The sequence below is a fragment of the Lentinula edodes genome, assembly GCF_021015755.1.
Source record: "Lentinula edodes strain Le(Bin) 0899 ss11 chromosome Unknown C8R40scaffold_74, whole genome shotgun sequence".
Lineage (NCBI taxonomy): Eukaryota > Fungi > Basidiomycota > Agaricomycetes > Agaricales > Omphalotaceae > Lentinula > Lentinula edodes.
Genome location: NW_025764380.1, coordinates 127,913 through 143,140, shown reverse-complemented (window position 1 = coordinate 143,140; position 15,228 = coordinate 127,913). Strand labels below are relative to the sequence as shown.

General features: G+C 45.3%; 1 protein-coding gene across 1 annotated transcript; it reads right to left on the bottom strand.

The window, feature by feature from the left end:
• Nucleotides 1–4,563: 4,563 nt before the first annotated feature.
• Nucleotides 4,564–5,439, bottom strand: C8R40DRAFT_1075012 (uncharacterized protein; the record flags this gene model as incomplete). The annotated part of the gene is made up of 2 exons (XM_046226799.1): nucleotides 4,564–5,159; nucleotides 5,220–5,439. 2 exons carry the CDS (start codon nucleotides 5,437–5,439, stop codon nucleotides 4,564–4,566), a joined length of 816 nt encoding a protein of 271 aa, XP_046079339.1.
• Nucleotides 5,440–15,228: the final 9,789 nt, after the last annotated feature.

Here is a 15,228-nt window from a genome sequence, read left to right as displayed (position 1 = left end):
GACGAGTGGTACGGGAAGTACTAATCCGGTTGGAGAAGCATGATCTATACCTACGACCGGAGAAGTGTGAATTCGAACAACAACAGATTGAATATCTAGGCCTCATTATATCAGAAGGGGAGGTGAGGATGGACCCGGTAAAGGTAGCTGCAGTTCGCGACTGGCCAGCCCCCACTAACCTTCGAGAGCTACGAGGGTTCCTTGGATTTGCTAACTTCTACCGACGCTTTATCCGGAACTTTGCAAGGATAGCCAGGCCCCTGAACGACCTCACTTGGAAAGATATATCCTTTACCTGGATGGACACCCAGCAACAAGCATTTGATACTCTCCGAGAGGCCTTCATCTCTGCACCCATCCTAGCCCTATGGACACCGGACAGACCAACCCGAATTGAGGTAGACGCTTCAGGCTTCGCTACCGGCGGTGCCCTCATGCAGAAGCAAGATGATGGCCAATGGCACCCCGTCGCCTTCAGATCAGCCTCTATGCAACCAGCAGAACGAAACTATGAGATCTACGACCGGGAAATGCTAGCCATCATAGAAGCGTTGAAGGACTGGAGGAACTTCTTGGAGGGACTACCCCAGCCATTTGACATCATCACTGATCACTCTAACCTCGAATTTTGGCGCACAGCTCAAGACCTCACCCGCCGCCAAGCTCGCTGGGCTCTATACCTTTCACGGTTTGACTTCCACATGATCCACCGCCCTGGTAGAATAAACACTCAGGCTGATGCTCTTTCCCGTATGGCAGCGCACCAGGTACTAGACAATGAGGATAATCGACAGCAGACAGTCCTTAAGCCCAACCATTTCACCAAAATTGCAGCTTCTATCCTACGGAACCCCTTAGAGGATCGCATCCGGAAGGCCTCACAGCGGGAAGCACAGGTATTGGAAGGTCTCAAAACGGTCAAAGAGCACGGACTACAGCGCTTGGCCAATGGAATCGCCGAATGGGAGGAGGACAACGGTCTGGTCTACTACCGAGGACGAGTGTACGTGCCAGCAGACAATGATCTGCGCACCGAAGTACTACGTCAATGTCATGACCATCCCACTGCTGGACACCCTGGGCTCCACGGAACACTCGATCTAGTTAGCACCCATTTCTGGTGGCCAACACTGCGCTCCTTTGTGGAGAAGTACGTAGAGGGATGCGAGACGTGCGCACGCAAAAAAATCCAAAGACACCCACGAGCTGTAACTCAACCATTAGACGTACCCTTGGGTCTATGGGAAGAGGTAGGGGTGGACCTGATAACGCAACTACCTAACTCCCAAGGATACGACGCAGTCCTAGTCTGCACAGACCTCTATGGGAAACAAATTCATGCCCTCCCATGTACCAGCTCCATCACTGCAGAAGGGGTTGCTGACATCTACTACAAAGAAATCTTCCGTCTTCATGGGCTCCCTCTTCACTTCAAGTCTGACCGTGGGCCTCAGTTTGCAGCCAAACTCATGCGATCCCTACTTGCCAGACTGGGAATAAAATCAGATCTTACTTCCGGGTATCGCCCGCAGTCTAATGGTCAAACTGAACGCGCCAACCAAGAAGTAGAAAAATACATTCGACTCTATGTAGGTCGCCGGCAGGATGACTGGGCAGAGCACCTTCCAATGGCTGAATTCGTAATCAACTCACGAACCCATTCTGCATTAGGCATGTCCCCATTTGAGCTAACCTACGGATATCTCCCCTTGTTCAACATCCCAATTGGACAACGCAGTGGGATTCCAGCTGTAGATGACCGCATACGGATACTCTGAGAAGCCCGACAGGACGCAGGGGCCGCCTTGCACTTAGGAAAAAAGCAACAGAAAGAGGGATACGAACGAGGAAAACGGAAAGCCCACCAGTTCAAAGTCGGAGATTTTGTCTGGCTCAGTGCGGAAGACATCAACCTCCAACTGTCCAGCGAGAAGCTAGGAGATCGACAGCTCGGACCCTACCGAATCTTGGAGAAGATTGGACCCCTGGACTACCGCCTTGACCTCCCTATCTCCCTTGACCGCATTCATCCTGTGTTCCATGTTGACAAACTCTACCCCTGGAAAGGTAACACTATCAATGGAGAAATACCACCACCACCAGAGCCGGTCTACCTAGAGGATGAAGACGAACCGGAGTATGAAGACGAACCGGAGTATGAAGTAGAGGAAATCCTGGATAGTCGGGTCCGGTGGAAGAGGTTGGAATACCTGGTAAAGTGGAAGGGATACGACGCAGGGCATAACTCCTGGGAACCAGCGCCCAACCTGAGCCGAGCTCCAAAAATTGTTCGTGCCTTCCACAAGAAGCACCCCACAGCAGCAAAAGCTTGACCATCGAGGGCAATGGTCATAAGAAGGGGGGTAATGTCATGAAGTATGTAGCCCCTATCATTTTCCTTTTCTCACCGTCTCGACGCCCTTACTTGTACGATTACATCACTGTCAAATCCCATTGATTACTGACCCACCTGATCCCCATCATCGATTACTGATCCACCTGTTACCCTTCTCCTTCTACTGGCTTCCGCCACCTTCCTTGTTCCTAAACTGTACAGTATTACATCGTCATTTCTCGCAGATCGGATTATGTATATAAAGCCAACCCCTCACAGCCTGGTCCCTCATCTTGACCTCTCTGTCATTATCTGGGACCAGGTATGTGCTTACTTATTGTTACCTATGACTACGATACTCAATATATCTCTGTCATTATCTGGGACCAGTTTGCCTCCGCTCTGCTTAGTCGCTCCGCCTCACCGCCTTGCTTAGTCGCTCCGCCTCATCGCCTTGCTTAGTCACTCCGCTTCCCTGCTCCGCTAGTCACTCCGCCTCTGCCGCTTCGTGACACTGAGGACCTGGTCAACAAACATTAATGCAGTCATTGATATTCAAATATATAACTGAAGACTCAAAAATTGCAATCCAATCTTGAGTGGAGCCGGAACGCATCCGGAACGCACCTGAACGCATGGAATGCAGGTGAACGCCAAGATTCAAAATGAACGCATATAAGGTGAATGCACCTGAACGCATATGGACGCAACATCAATTTCACCTTGCTTTGCTAGGTCCTTCCACACCCTGTAATTATGTAACATTAGGTGCGCGTGCAAGATTTTTCCCACGTTCTTTCTTTCAGCATCTCAGTCCAATATGACTTCAGTCGCTCACCGTTAGGAGCGCGTGCAACATTTTTCCCATGTTCTTTCTTTCTGCCCCTCTGTCCAATATGACTTCAGTCGCTCACCGTTTCCGGGCAGTACTTCGTTTTTATTAAATACACCTCGCCTGTCCGTCCAATCTCACATCAGTCATTGACTGTTTGCGGGTTGTAAGTTCCTTTTTTTACTTGCCCTTGTACGAAGGATGGACTGCCTTTGTTGTTGACGTTGTATGTATGTATTTCTACGATAATGCTGATCGTATGCCGAACCCACTCCTTTTCCTCACTGTGATAATGGTCTCCGGCGCCCACATCAGGTACCGCACTAATTGGTTATATCTTTCTTGAGGGTATTGTTTTTCATTGATACTATTTTGCCCAATGTCTTCCGCTCATTCTCTCATGCCCCCACTTATCTCTGGCACGGTTTCGCAATCAACGATTCCTTCGTCTTATCAACTCATTTCCTTCGCGGTGCTCCCTGACGACATCTTAATTGAAGTTGCTTCTTATCTATCCCGCAGAGATATATCATTTTTTGCAGCGGTCTCTAAACATTCCTCGTCGGTGTTGCTACCTATTATATATCGAATGATCACCACCAATGCTTTCAACACCGTCGCGCTTGACCGTCCTCTGTTTTGTATTCTCACCGGCGCACATCCTGCTTTGAATGTATGGGAGGTGGTCCTTGGTTCCGATTTCCCACCTATAAAACCCGACATCCTCAAAGCCGGAATACGTTCCCTGGATTATCATGCCTCACAACCTGTTCTGCGTTCTCTTTCTATCTGCTCCACAACAGTCATGCTTTCCGATGTTTTTCCTCATTTGCCTCGGAGGTTGACTCCTTCTATACTTTGTTTTGAATGTCCTTTGTTGGGGTCTAGACCCCGTAACTGTATTTCGATCCTGGTCTGTACTTCCTTTACTTTTCCAACTTGGTTATTATTCTGAACATGCACAGCGATCCCTCGTCTCTACTGTAATGTTTCTGAGTAATATTTGAATAAGACTCTCGATTCAAATCAACGAAATACTATATACCTTAAGATAGACACAATGAATATCCTTCCTTGTCGTCAAGCTTGTGCGTTGGATGCCCGGAAGTCGAAATCAACGATGAGCACGAGGCGTCAAATGCGCTGATATTCGGATTAGCTTATGTTCACACGAAGTAAAGCTCAATATAGATGATATTCAAAGAATCGTAAAAAGGTCGTTATTCCTTAAATGCTATGTAGATTTATACTTGTTAGATACTTGTACAGAACAGTGGAGAAATTGATAGAAGATTCTATCAATTGCACAGGTCAGAGATGACTTGGAGTGATGAGCTCGATGACTTACTCTGCATTTAGTGTTAGATCCATCACAGAGCCCCCCTACTCGACGAGATCAGAGAGACTCAGCAATGAAGTTAGCAATAATATTGCTATCCTCCTCTTCTTCTGTAATATAGGCCTTGGGAATGAATTTGTTGATTGAGGAATTAGTCAGGTCATATGGATCCAAGAACCAAGTTAGAGCCATGGAGGAATGAGTTGGGTGTAAAATCAGGGCTAGGTCTTGTTCATAGTCTCCAGTTAACTTGTTGATTAGACTAGAATGACCAAACTGCATCGTTCCCCGAGAAACTTGTATGGAGAACTCCTCCTGAGTCATACCAAAATATTTTCCCCAATTTACTTCTGATCCTAATCCCTTGAAAATACTGATTTTGATCATTTCCCGGACCCATTTAACATAGAACAGAACAAGCATGTTGAATGAACCAACAACGCTCTTAATTCCATCCATAGTAGTGGATTTGAGTCCGAGAAGAATGTTATGGGTGTTGTTGGCAAGAGAGATGTGGGGGAATCGATTCGAGTTAAGAATGCTGGGAATAACGCAACAAAGCCATTCAAAGGACATCACGTCACGAGGGATACCCTCTTCGATGTCCGAATGAATTCCTTTTGCAGCAGCCACAACAACCGTTGCAATTTTAGCTGAGTACGTTTAATCATGTTAATACATAGAGGGATACAAATAAAAACAAATGACCTTACCCAGCTTCAGCCATAGTTTCCTGGCATAGTCAGGAGTCAACGCATACAACCCATTGTCTAATTGGATGATATGTTTATCGGTAATGCATTCAATACGGAATGCTTCCCCAAGGTGACTTTGCACAAAGGCACGTAAGACGGGGTCAGGAAATGCATCCTCAAGAATGAATAGTGGGTTTGTTTGATCACAGCGAATGATTGCAGTAGAGACTGGAGGCATGATGAGAAGAGGGCTGAAAAATGGATGCTATCCGAAAGAAATGTAGCTCGAATTGAACTGAATATTTTTTAAGATTTCATAGAGCTTTTATACTAGTTTTATGTCAAGTCGCAGGCCATTTCCAGAATAGTCGCTATTGCCTATAATCACTTCATGTTTGCAGCATGTTCAGAGCCAACTCCGCCTGTACCGAAGTTGCTTTGTCTTCAATGATGGCTCCAACCACGCTTAAGTCACTTGAGCTACTAGGCTTTGGAATAAATTGAGAAATGAGAAAGTCACTTTACGGAAATGAAAGCAGTAACATAAATTGAATCATTAGCAGGTAATCACATATGAGATGTCACCTCAGGGCTTATTGAGCCATTTACCCAAAATTTCCGGTGCATTTCGCAGTTGTACTCGAGTTTTCCATTCATCCTCCACTGGATCCATATCCTTCCATTGTACTTTAAATTGTTGAACTTTCCTCTTGCCAATCTTTTTCCAACGTTCTGCCACAATCCGCTCAATTTCTACTTCTGGTAAATCTGCAAAGTCCTTTCGGTTAAGTCTCTTCCTTGGTCGTTCACCAAACTCCGATGGTGATTGATTGTATAGTTCCAGGTGTGCAATATTCAATACTGGATGCATGCCATGTGAAGCTGGGAGGCGTAACTGATATGTAACAGGAGAAAGTTTGCGAATAATTTTGAAGGGACCATCATATTTCATAAGTAGCTTCTTACCTCGTCCCTTTTCCTCACAAAGAAGTTGAAGAGAATGTGGGTTCAAGACGACCTGCTGTCCTTCCTCAAATTCATGTGATGAGCGACCCTTATTATATGAACGCTGCTGATATTCCTGAGCTAGATATAGTGCTTCCTTAGCACGGTTCCGATCTGCATCAAAATGTTCAATCATATGCTGTGCATCTTCATTCTGGATAATACTAGGGTTTTTCCCCCCACTCGATGACCGTGGAATTGCGATAGAAGGGGTCATTAGAGTAGATGAAGTAATAGGATTAAACCCATAAAGTAGATATGATGGAGAAAATCCTGTTGAACTGTGTGGTGTAGAGTTATATGAGAGTGCAAGTGAATCGAGATGAGTATCCCAATCTGTATGAGATGGACCAACATATGCACGTAGAGTAATTTCCAAAGTTTGATTCAAATTCTCTGTTTGGCCATCTGCTTGCGGATGATATGAAGTTGTGAGAGCTCGTTTCATTCCCATTGTTACAATCACTTCTTTTCATCTTATCTTTTCCTTATCTTGTCTTATCTTTTATCTCCCTTATCTCATATCTTGTCTTATCTTGTCTTATCTTGTCACCTGACCTATTGTTCATGCTTACTGATACAACATGCGCCTTTCATTTCACTTATATTAAACACAGCAGTCTTACAACACGCATACAGCATGTCGATCAAGTCTTTATTACTTACACATTGCTTTACTTAGGTTTTATCTGTTTCACACATGTTTTACTCATGCTTACCACTGACCCAGAGTATCAGACATTACTAGGGCAGAGGGTTACTTACTTGTATATAAGCTGTAGTTACTTGCTGTATTTCCTTAGCTTTGATCTCATCTATTCTACCTGGTTTAGTCCAGAACTTTGCTTGCTTCCTCTATCGCTCCGCTACCTGAGGTTTTCTTGAGTGTGACACCTGGTGACACCCGTTACTAGAACCAGTCGCTGACAGAAGATCAAAGCTATTTCTTACCACCTGTCACACGCTACGCGATCATATCACTATCACAGTTATTCCCGCTCACATTTTTACCAACCCTTCACAGACTTCTACTCTCTCTTCGAACAGTGTCGCCTATAGTACAAAGGTGTAACGTTGAGTCCGACACCGTACTGGCAGACGAAAGCGTCGACTGATCACTAATCTTCGGAGAAGGGTCTTCGCGTGCACAACGAGCTCCATTCCTAGACAGGGAGGGTGCATCTGTTCATCAAACGAGAGTGGAAGGCTGCTTCCCACATCATCGTACTCTATTCTCAAAATCTCTCCCACATTATTCCCGACTTCTACGAATCCAATCATACATTTTCCCATCATCACCACCGAGTTGCATTAGTAACTCGTCTTCCTTACAATGGATTTTACTTCAAGACTAGGACGACCTAGACTTTCGGTACAAACCGATCGTTACTGTACCCCCGATTCATCTGCTCCATCTACTTCATCCTCTATCAAACGAAATATCACCTCATTCATACCCGCCTACATACCACCCAACTTCAGCATGTCTAACCCTACTCCTGCTCCCACCACCACTACCTCCAATATTCATGGCAAGTCGTTGCTCAGAGAGCCTAGCATCTTTGATGGCGACAAAGCCCAGTTCAAAGAGTGGCGCCGTACCCTCTTTGCCTACATTCGTGATCCAAGGAATAGGATCATCACAGACAGTGAAAGAATTGACATTGCGGTCTCGGATATGCGAGGTCCCAAAGTCAGTAGCTGGGTTCAGAATTATACGGACAATAATTTCAATGACGACGAGGAGGAATGGAGAGTCACCTGGAAAGGATTCAAGGACGCATTGAATGCCTCCTTCCTAGACAAAGGATTTATGGAGAATGCACAGGAGAAGCTAGAACATCTCCGTCAGGGCCCCAATGAGAGGGCAGAGGATTTCTTCAAGGAATTTGAAGTCATCATGCGAGATGCCGGATATGCCAAGGATGCCCCCTATGTCATCAGGCTAATCGAGATGAACATAAAGCCAAAGCTGATTGATCAAGTATACGGTACCAGTAATGAGCGAATCGAGAAGTTTGATGAGCTCAAACAGAAGATTATCAGCATCGATGACATGTGGTGGTGCCGTGAGGAAATGCAGCGAAATTGGTCAAACAGATACCAGCGGAATGCTGGGCAAGGACCTAGTAACCAGAGATGGGAACCACAAACAACACAGGCTCCCGTAACCAAGGCTCCAACCCCTGCGGTACCTACCCAAGATAGGAAAGACGGCACTGGGACGATTTTCAAAGGTGCAGGCAGACCGATGGACATCGACGCTGCGCATCACAACAGGGAATGCTTCCATTGTGGCAAGCAAGGCCACATTGCGAAGTTCTGTCCAGAGAAAGCACCAAAGCCACAGTTCGTCAGAGGCATGTGGAGCCGGATGACACAGGAGGATCAGGAGGCTATGGCCAAGGAATTGGGTTTTGTCCTGCCCCAGCAGTAGACGCAGGTCTGCCGGGGCCAATCTCAGAATCAGTATCGGACCTTTCGTCATCGTCATATGTAGACAGTCAATTTAGTTTTGAATTTGGTAGTACTGGTACATCCAATAAAAATAACTTATCTACAATGATGACCTGAACTGAGGAAAAACCTGTGAGATATGAACCAAACACACCTGAATGGGTGGCGCAGCGGTTACAAATGGACAAACTCCCTATGGCTATAGGAATCCTTAGAGCCTGGATGCCTGAAAGTCATGTCAGAGAAGCATCGGAAGAAACAGTATTGGCTTTACGAAATCTGAGTCATGCAACCGCAACTGAAGCAGTTACCAATCTCAAAAGTCGTAAGAGATTCGTCCGAGGTACCCGAGGACGTGAGTTAAAGTTGCGGACCACTATTGAGAATATCGACAATGGTGTACAGATTGAAACGGAAGCCCTTCTAGACAGCGGAGCCACAGGGTCCTGTATCAATAAGGATTTTGTAGAACGGCACCAGCTCACTGTTAAGGAGTTACCAGTCAAAATGCCGGTCTATAATGCCGATGGCACTCTGAACAAAAATGGTTCCATAGAAGGCTATGTACAAGTCCGAATGGTGATAGGAGATCATGCCAAACGAATAGATATGGCAGTTACCAATTTAGGCATAGATTGGCTACGTTACCATAATCCCAGCATTGATTGGAAGGAATCCATGTTGATGTTTGAACGTTGTCCTGACAAATGCGGATATCTGCCACACTATGAATCACCTGAGGATGATGGTACAGGGGAAAAGCTTATCGATGGTGAACGGATCTTCTGGTTTGATTGGAATGGGTATCTTTCCGACCAAAGTCATATCAAAGTACAAACTGCTACTACAGATGCCGCTGCTCCATACCTTGCCGAGTATGCTGATGTATTCAGTAAAAAGGACTTTGACCAAATGCCAGAAAGACGCCCGTGGGATCATGCCATAGAACTAATGCCAGGTTCCAAGCCAGTCGATTGTAAAGTCTATCCCCTCAGCCCGCCAGAACAGAAGGCTTTAGATGAATTCCTAGAGGAAAACCTTAGATCAGGACGAATACAGCCATCACGTTCACCCATGGCTTCACCTTTCTTCTTTGTAAAAAAGAAAGATGGAACACTACGGCCCGTACAGAATTATTGAAAGCTAAATGACATGACTGTCAAGAATCGATATCCACTCCCGTTAATCCAGGAACTCATCGATAAACTGAAGAATTCCAAGGTCTTTACCAAAATGGATGTCCGATGGGGATTCAATAACATCCGGATCAAAGAAGGAGACGAATGGAAGGCAGCGTTCCAAACAAACAGAGGCTTGTTTGAGCCTACGGTCATGTTTTTTGGACTTACAAACTCACCCGCCACGTTCCAAGCGTTCATGAATCATATCCTTCAAGAACTCATTGATCAAGGACATGTCATTGTCTACATGGATGATATCCTTATCTTCACGGACAACATTGAGGAACACCAAGTCATCGTCAGAAAGGTTCTTGATATCCTAAAAGCCAACAAGCTGTACTTGAAACCTGAAAAGTGTACCTTTGAAGCTAGGGAGGTCAAATATCTTGGAATCATCGTAGGCAATGGACAAATCTGGATGGACCCGAAAAAGGTTGAAGCGGTCCGAACCTGGCAGCCACCAGAGAAAAAACGAGAACTACAATCGTTTTTAGGGTTTTGCAACTTCTTCCGCCGGTTCATCCGAGACTTCAGTAAAATTGCCAAACCCCTAACACGGCTCACAGGGAATACAGCTTGGGAATGGACATCTCTTGAACAAGATGTGTTTGATCGACTGAAAGACCGGATCATTGAAGATGTTACTCTCATTATCCCAAGAGAAACTGGAAAGTTCCGGGTTGAAGCTGATTCTTCTGATTATGCAAATGGTGCTGTATTGTCACAGAACGTTGACGGAAAGTGGAGACCAGTAGCCTTCAGGTCCAGATCACTCAATGAGGTTGAACGGAATTATGAGATTTACGACAAAGAGATGATGGCCATCATGGATTCTCTATCGGACTGGAGACAGTACCTGCTGGGCGCGAAAGAACCAGTTGAGGTCTTCACAGATCACCAGAACCTCCAGTACTTCCGGAAACCTCAGAAGCTGAACCAACGACAAGCCAGATGGGTAGTCGAAATTGCTGAATACCATATCGAACTCTTCCATAAGCCTGGGAAATCAATGGGAAAAGCCGATGCCCTGTCACGGATGTCAGGCCTTGAGAAAGGGGAGAACGACAACACCAACATCACGCTACTAAAACCGGAATTTTTCATTTCTCAAATAACGGATCAGACATCTGCCCCCAAAGACAATCTGCTTAATCTCATCCGAAGAAAGAAAAACCAGCGAGACAAGTTAGTACAGGTTGCCCTCGAGTCTAAAGACAAGGAATGGCTTGAAACTGAGGACGGACTAGCGGTTTGGCAGGGACGCATCTATGTCCCTAAGGACAAAGAACTCAGAGGACGAATCATACAGGCACATCATGACGCCCAGACAGCAGGACACCCAGGTCGCTATAAGACTATTGAGTTGATTACACGCAACTACTGGTGGCCAGGAATCAGTCGAGATGTCAGGATCTACGTTGAAGGCTGTGAAAAATGTCAGGCCACAAAGACACATCGTACCAAACCTGTAGGACCGTGTCAAGTCCATGCCGCGGGCCTCCATTCCGCCGCTCGGTATTCCGAAGATCTGCTTTTATTGTAATCTCTTCCTATTGTTCTTTCTCGCTACACATATCCTTTCGTCCTAGTCTCTCATTATTGTCTTTTACTCTTTCGTTCTAGTCTCTCCTTATTGTCTTTTACTCTACCCTGCAGGTACTACTCGTATAGCTCCTAGTAGTTAGTCTGGCGCTCCGCACCGATGCGCCGCTCCGTAGATATAAATACTGCCTGTACGCTACTGTAGTTCCTCAGTTTAATTATCGACTTAGATCAACTTAGATCTCCCTTCTCAACTCAACTCTTCTCTAAGTCTTCAGGCTCAACGCCTTGGAGTACTCTCTACTATAACCCTAGGACTTAGACGTCCTCTGGTTCGCTCCTCGTCATCGGCGATACCGCCGCTCCGACCTGGCTGCTACTTAGCTCCTCCCTCTCTACTCTCGCTCTCCGGGGACTAACGGCGTAACGGCGGTGTTGTTAATAACTTCACTACTGTCCCACTCGTCTTCCGCACTTAGACACCTTGTGGCCTTGGCACGGTTCCACGGTGTACATGATCTTAACAGACCATTACATCCACATGATGTACCATCTGAGCCTTGGGAAATCATAGGAACAGATATGATTGGCGAGTTACCGGAATCTGGAGGGTATAACGCCATCAGTGTGTTTGTTGATCACTTCACAAAGAGGTTACGGCTCTTTGCCATGCATACCATGATAACATCTGAAGGAATGGCACGTGTCTATCATGACAAAGTATTCCCGGTCCATGGAATGCCCCGGAAGATTGTCCACGATCGCGGCCCTCAGTACCATGCCCGCTTCATGAAGGAACTGTACAAGTTGCTGGGAATCGAAAGCAACTATACAACTGCATACCATCCTCAGACTAATGGCCAGACGGAACGGATAAATCAGGAAATTGAACATTACATCTGTCTTTTCGTGAATCATCATCAGAGTGATTGGCACGAATGGCTTCCTATGATGGAGTTTGCGTATAACGACCAAGTACACTCAGCTACGAAAGTTTCGCCCTTCTACGCAGACAATGGCAGACACCCATACAAAGGAACCACACCGGAGATGACGTCACAAAACCCAACAGCACAGGAGTTTGCCGATAATATGAAACGGATCAGAGAAGAAGTAGGATCGGCGCTGAAAAAAGCCGCTGAGGACATGAAGCGCCAATATGAGAAACACCGGAATGCAGCAATAGAGTATAAGGCTGGTGATAAAGTTTGGCTTGAAGGAACCAACATAACGACAGATCGCCCAATGAAGAAACTCGGTGATAAATGATTCGGACCGTTTAAAGTTCTTGAAAAGATCGGACCCAGCTCATACAAGCTCGACATTCCTCGCACGTGGAAACGAATCCATAATGTCTTCAACGAAACACACCTATCCCCATACCATGAACCCCAATTCCCGACACAACCCCGAAACACTGAACCACCTCCTGAAGTAGTAGGAGAAGAAGAAGAATATGAGGTAGAGGAAGTAGTCGATTCACGCAAATATCGGAATGGCATCCAGTACAAGGTAAAATGGAAAGGTTATGGACCACATGAAATGATGTGGGAACCTGCAGCTAATATGACGAATGCCAAGGAGGCTGTTCAGGACTTCCACAAGAAGTATCCTAACAAGCCCAGGCCTCAAGTCCTTAAACGGATCGAGATTCCGATTGCTCAGTTTCCCACTGAATTGTTCCGACCAGTCCCTACACCAGACATAGAACCAATCCCAAGTAACATGCCGTCTGAAGCATTTGTCAACCGACTTGCGTGTCATGGAATTCGCGCCTTAAGAGGGGGGTAATGTTACAATCACTTCTTTTCATCTTATCTTTTCCTTATCTTGTCTTATCTTTTATCTCCCTTATCTCATATCTTGTCTTATCTTGTCTTATCTTGTCACCTGACCTATTGTTCATGCTTACTGATACAACATGCGCCTTTCATTTCACTTATATTAAACACAGCAGTCTTACAACACGCATACAGCATGTCGATCAAGTCTTTATTACTTACACATTGCTTTACTTAGGTTTTATCTGTTTCACACATGTTTTACTCATGCTTACCACTGACCCAGAGTATCAGACATTACTAGGGCAGAGGGTTACTTACTTGTATATAAGCTGTAGTTACTTGCTGTATTTCCTTAGCTTTGATCTCATCTATTCTACCTGGTTTAGTCCAGAACTTTGCTTGCTTCCTCTATCGCTCCGCTACCTGAGGTTTTCTTGAGTGTGACACCTGGTGACACCCGTTACTAGAACCAGTCGCTGACACCCATGAGGCGACAGACTTCGCCCCAGAAACTGTGGTGCCATCTCGTATCACGATCCGTGATGACCTGTCTGGGAATGCCATATTTTGAGATAATATGATGGAAAAAGAGTTGAGCTGTTTCAATATCAGTGATAGTTGTAGTGCACGGAATGAATGTTATGAACTTGGTAAGTTTATCAATAATTACAAGCACATTATCATGTCCTTGTGGCGTGAGTGGTAGCTCCGGGATAAAATCCATGGTTACCACCTCAAATGGTCGTTGTGGAATAGGAATGGGCTGTAGCAATCCATAGGGTGCGTGTCTCCGAGGTTTAGATTTCTGACATATATCACACGTACTAATGTAGAGCTTGAGATCCCTTGACATATGAGGCCAATAGTGTGTTGCTGCGAGTCGGTTATAGCATTTGTGATAACCTCCATGTGCTGACTCAGTTGATGAATCGTGAATTTCAGCAATGACTTCCATACGCAGTGTATTGGGAACACATAATCTATTGTTTCCATTCCAATCCTCAAAATAAAGTAAACCATTGTCTCCACAGAAGTATTGAGAATGATATATACTCTGTGCCTGCTCAGGATCTCTCAGAATATTGATGATTTTACCAAAAGAGTTATCTGTAGCATAAGCATCCCTCCATCGGATAAGTTCTTCTTCTGAGAATCCCACTAAAAGATTATAAGAAGTTGAAGTTGTGTAAGCATGCGGTTGATAAATTGAGTCATCATCGGTGCCCACATTTGTGAAGGTAGTACAGCCCTTAGTATATCCATCGTATTTATCACTACTATTGCAAAAATTAGCTGCAACAGTAAGTAATTTCTCCTCGAATTGTTCACCAAGCTCCTCATACATGTTATGGAGAGGATCCTCCTCCAAAGGTTTGATAGGAATAGGTGTAATGTGTTCGAGATCAGGACTATCCTGCGGAGGAACACGTCGTCGCAAATGTGAGATGGGATCAACATTAGAATGTACCTTTCCAGCACAATGAATTATATGTAAATCTGGGTATGCTGCGAAGACTGTTCCCCAAGTAAGAAGTCGCCGATTGACATTCTGAAAGGTGGTACTCCAGGTAAGTGCCGCATGGTCAGTGACAGCCAGAATCTGTTCACCTTCGATGTATGGTTGGAACTTAATAAGGGCTTCCCGGAGTGCTAAAGCCTCACGTTCTGTTGCTGAATAATTGCGCTCTGCTGATTTTAGTACACGCGACCAATATCCTATAACCTGTTCAATGTAGACTATTGTATCATCGAAAACTGAGTCCCACTCACTGTTAGTAGGTACATCATCAAAGTCCTTGGACATCCGTGTGATCAGAGATGGAACTGATTCATCTGCTTGATGAGCTTTCAGCAGACGGTCATACATTCGAGTTCCCTTCAAATCCCGAACCCTAATTGGTTGAACTTGCTGAAGAATTCCAGCTAGTCCGTAGTCGCAGGCATCTGTATAAAGTCTGTATGGGTTTCCAGGTTGAGCATATCCACAAACAGGAGTATTTGTAAGAACTTGCTTACAAAGGTCAAATGCTTCTCGGTGAACTTCATTCCAAGCCCAAG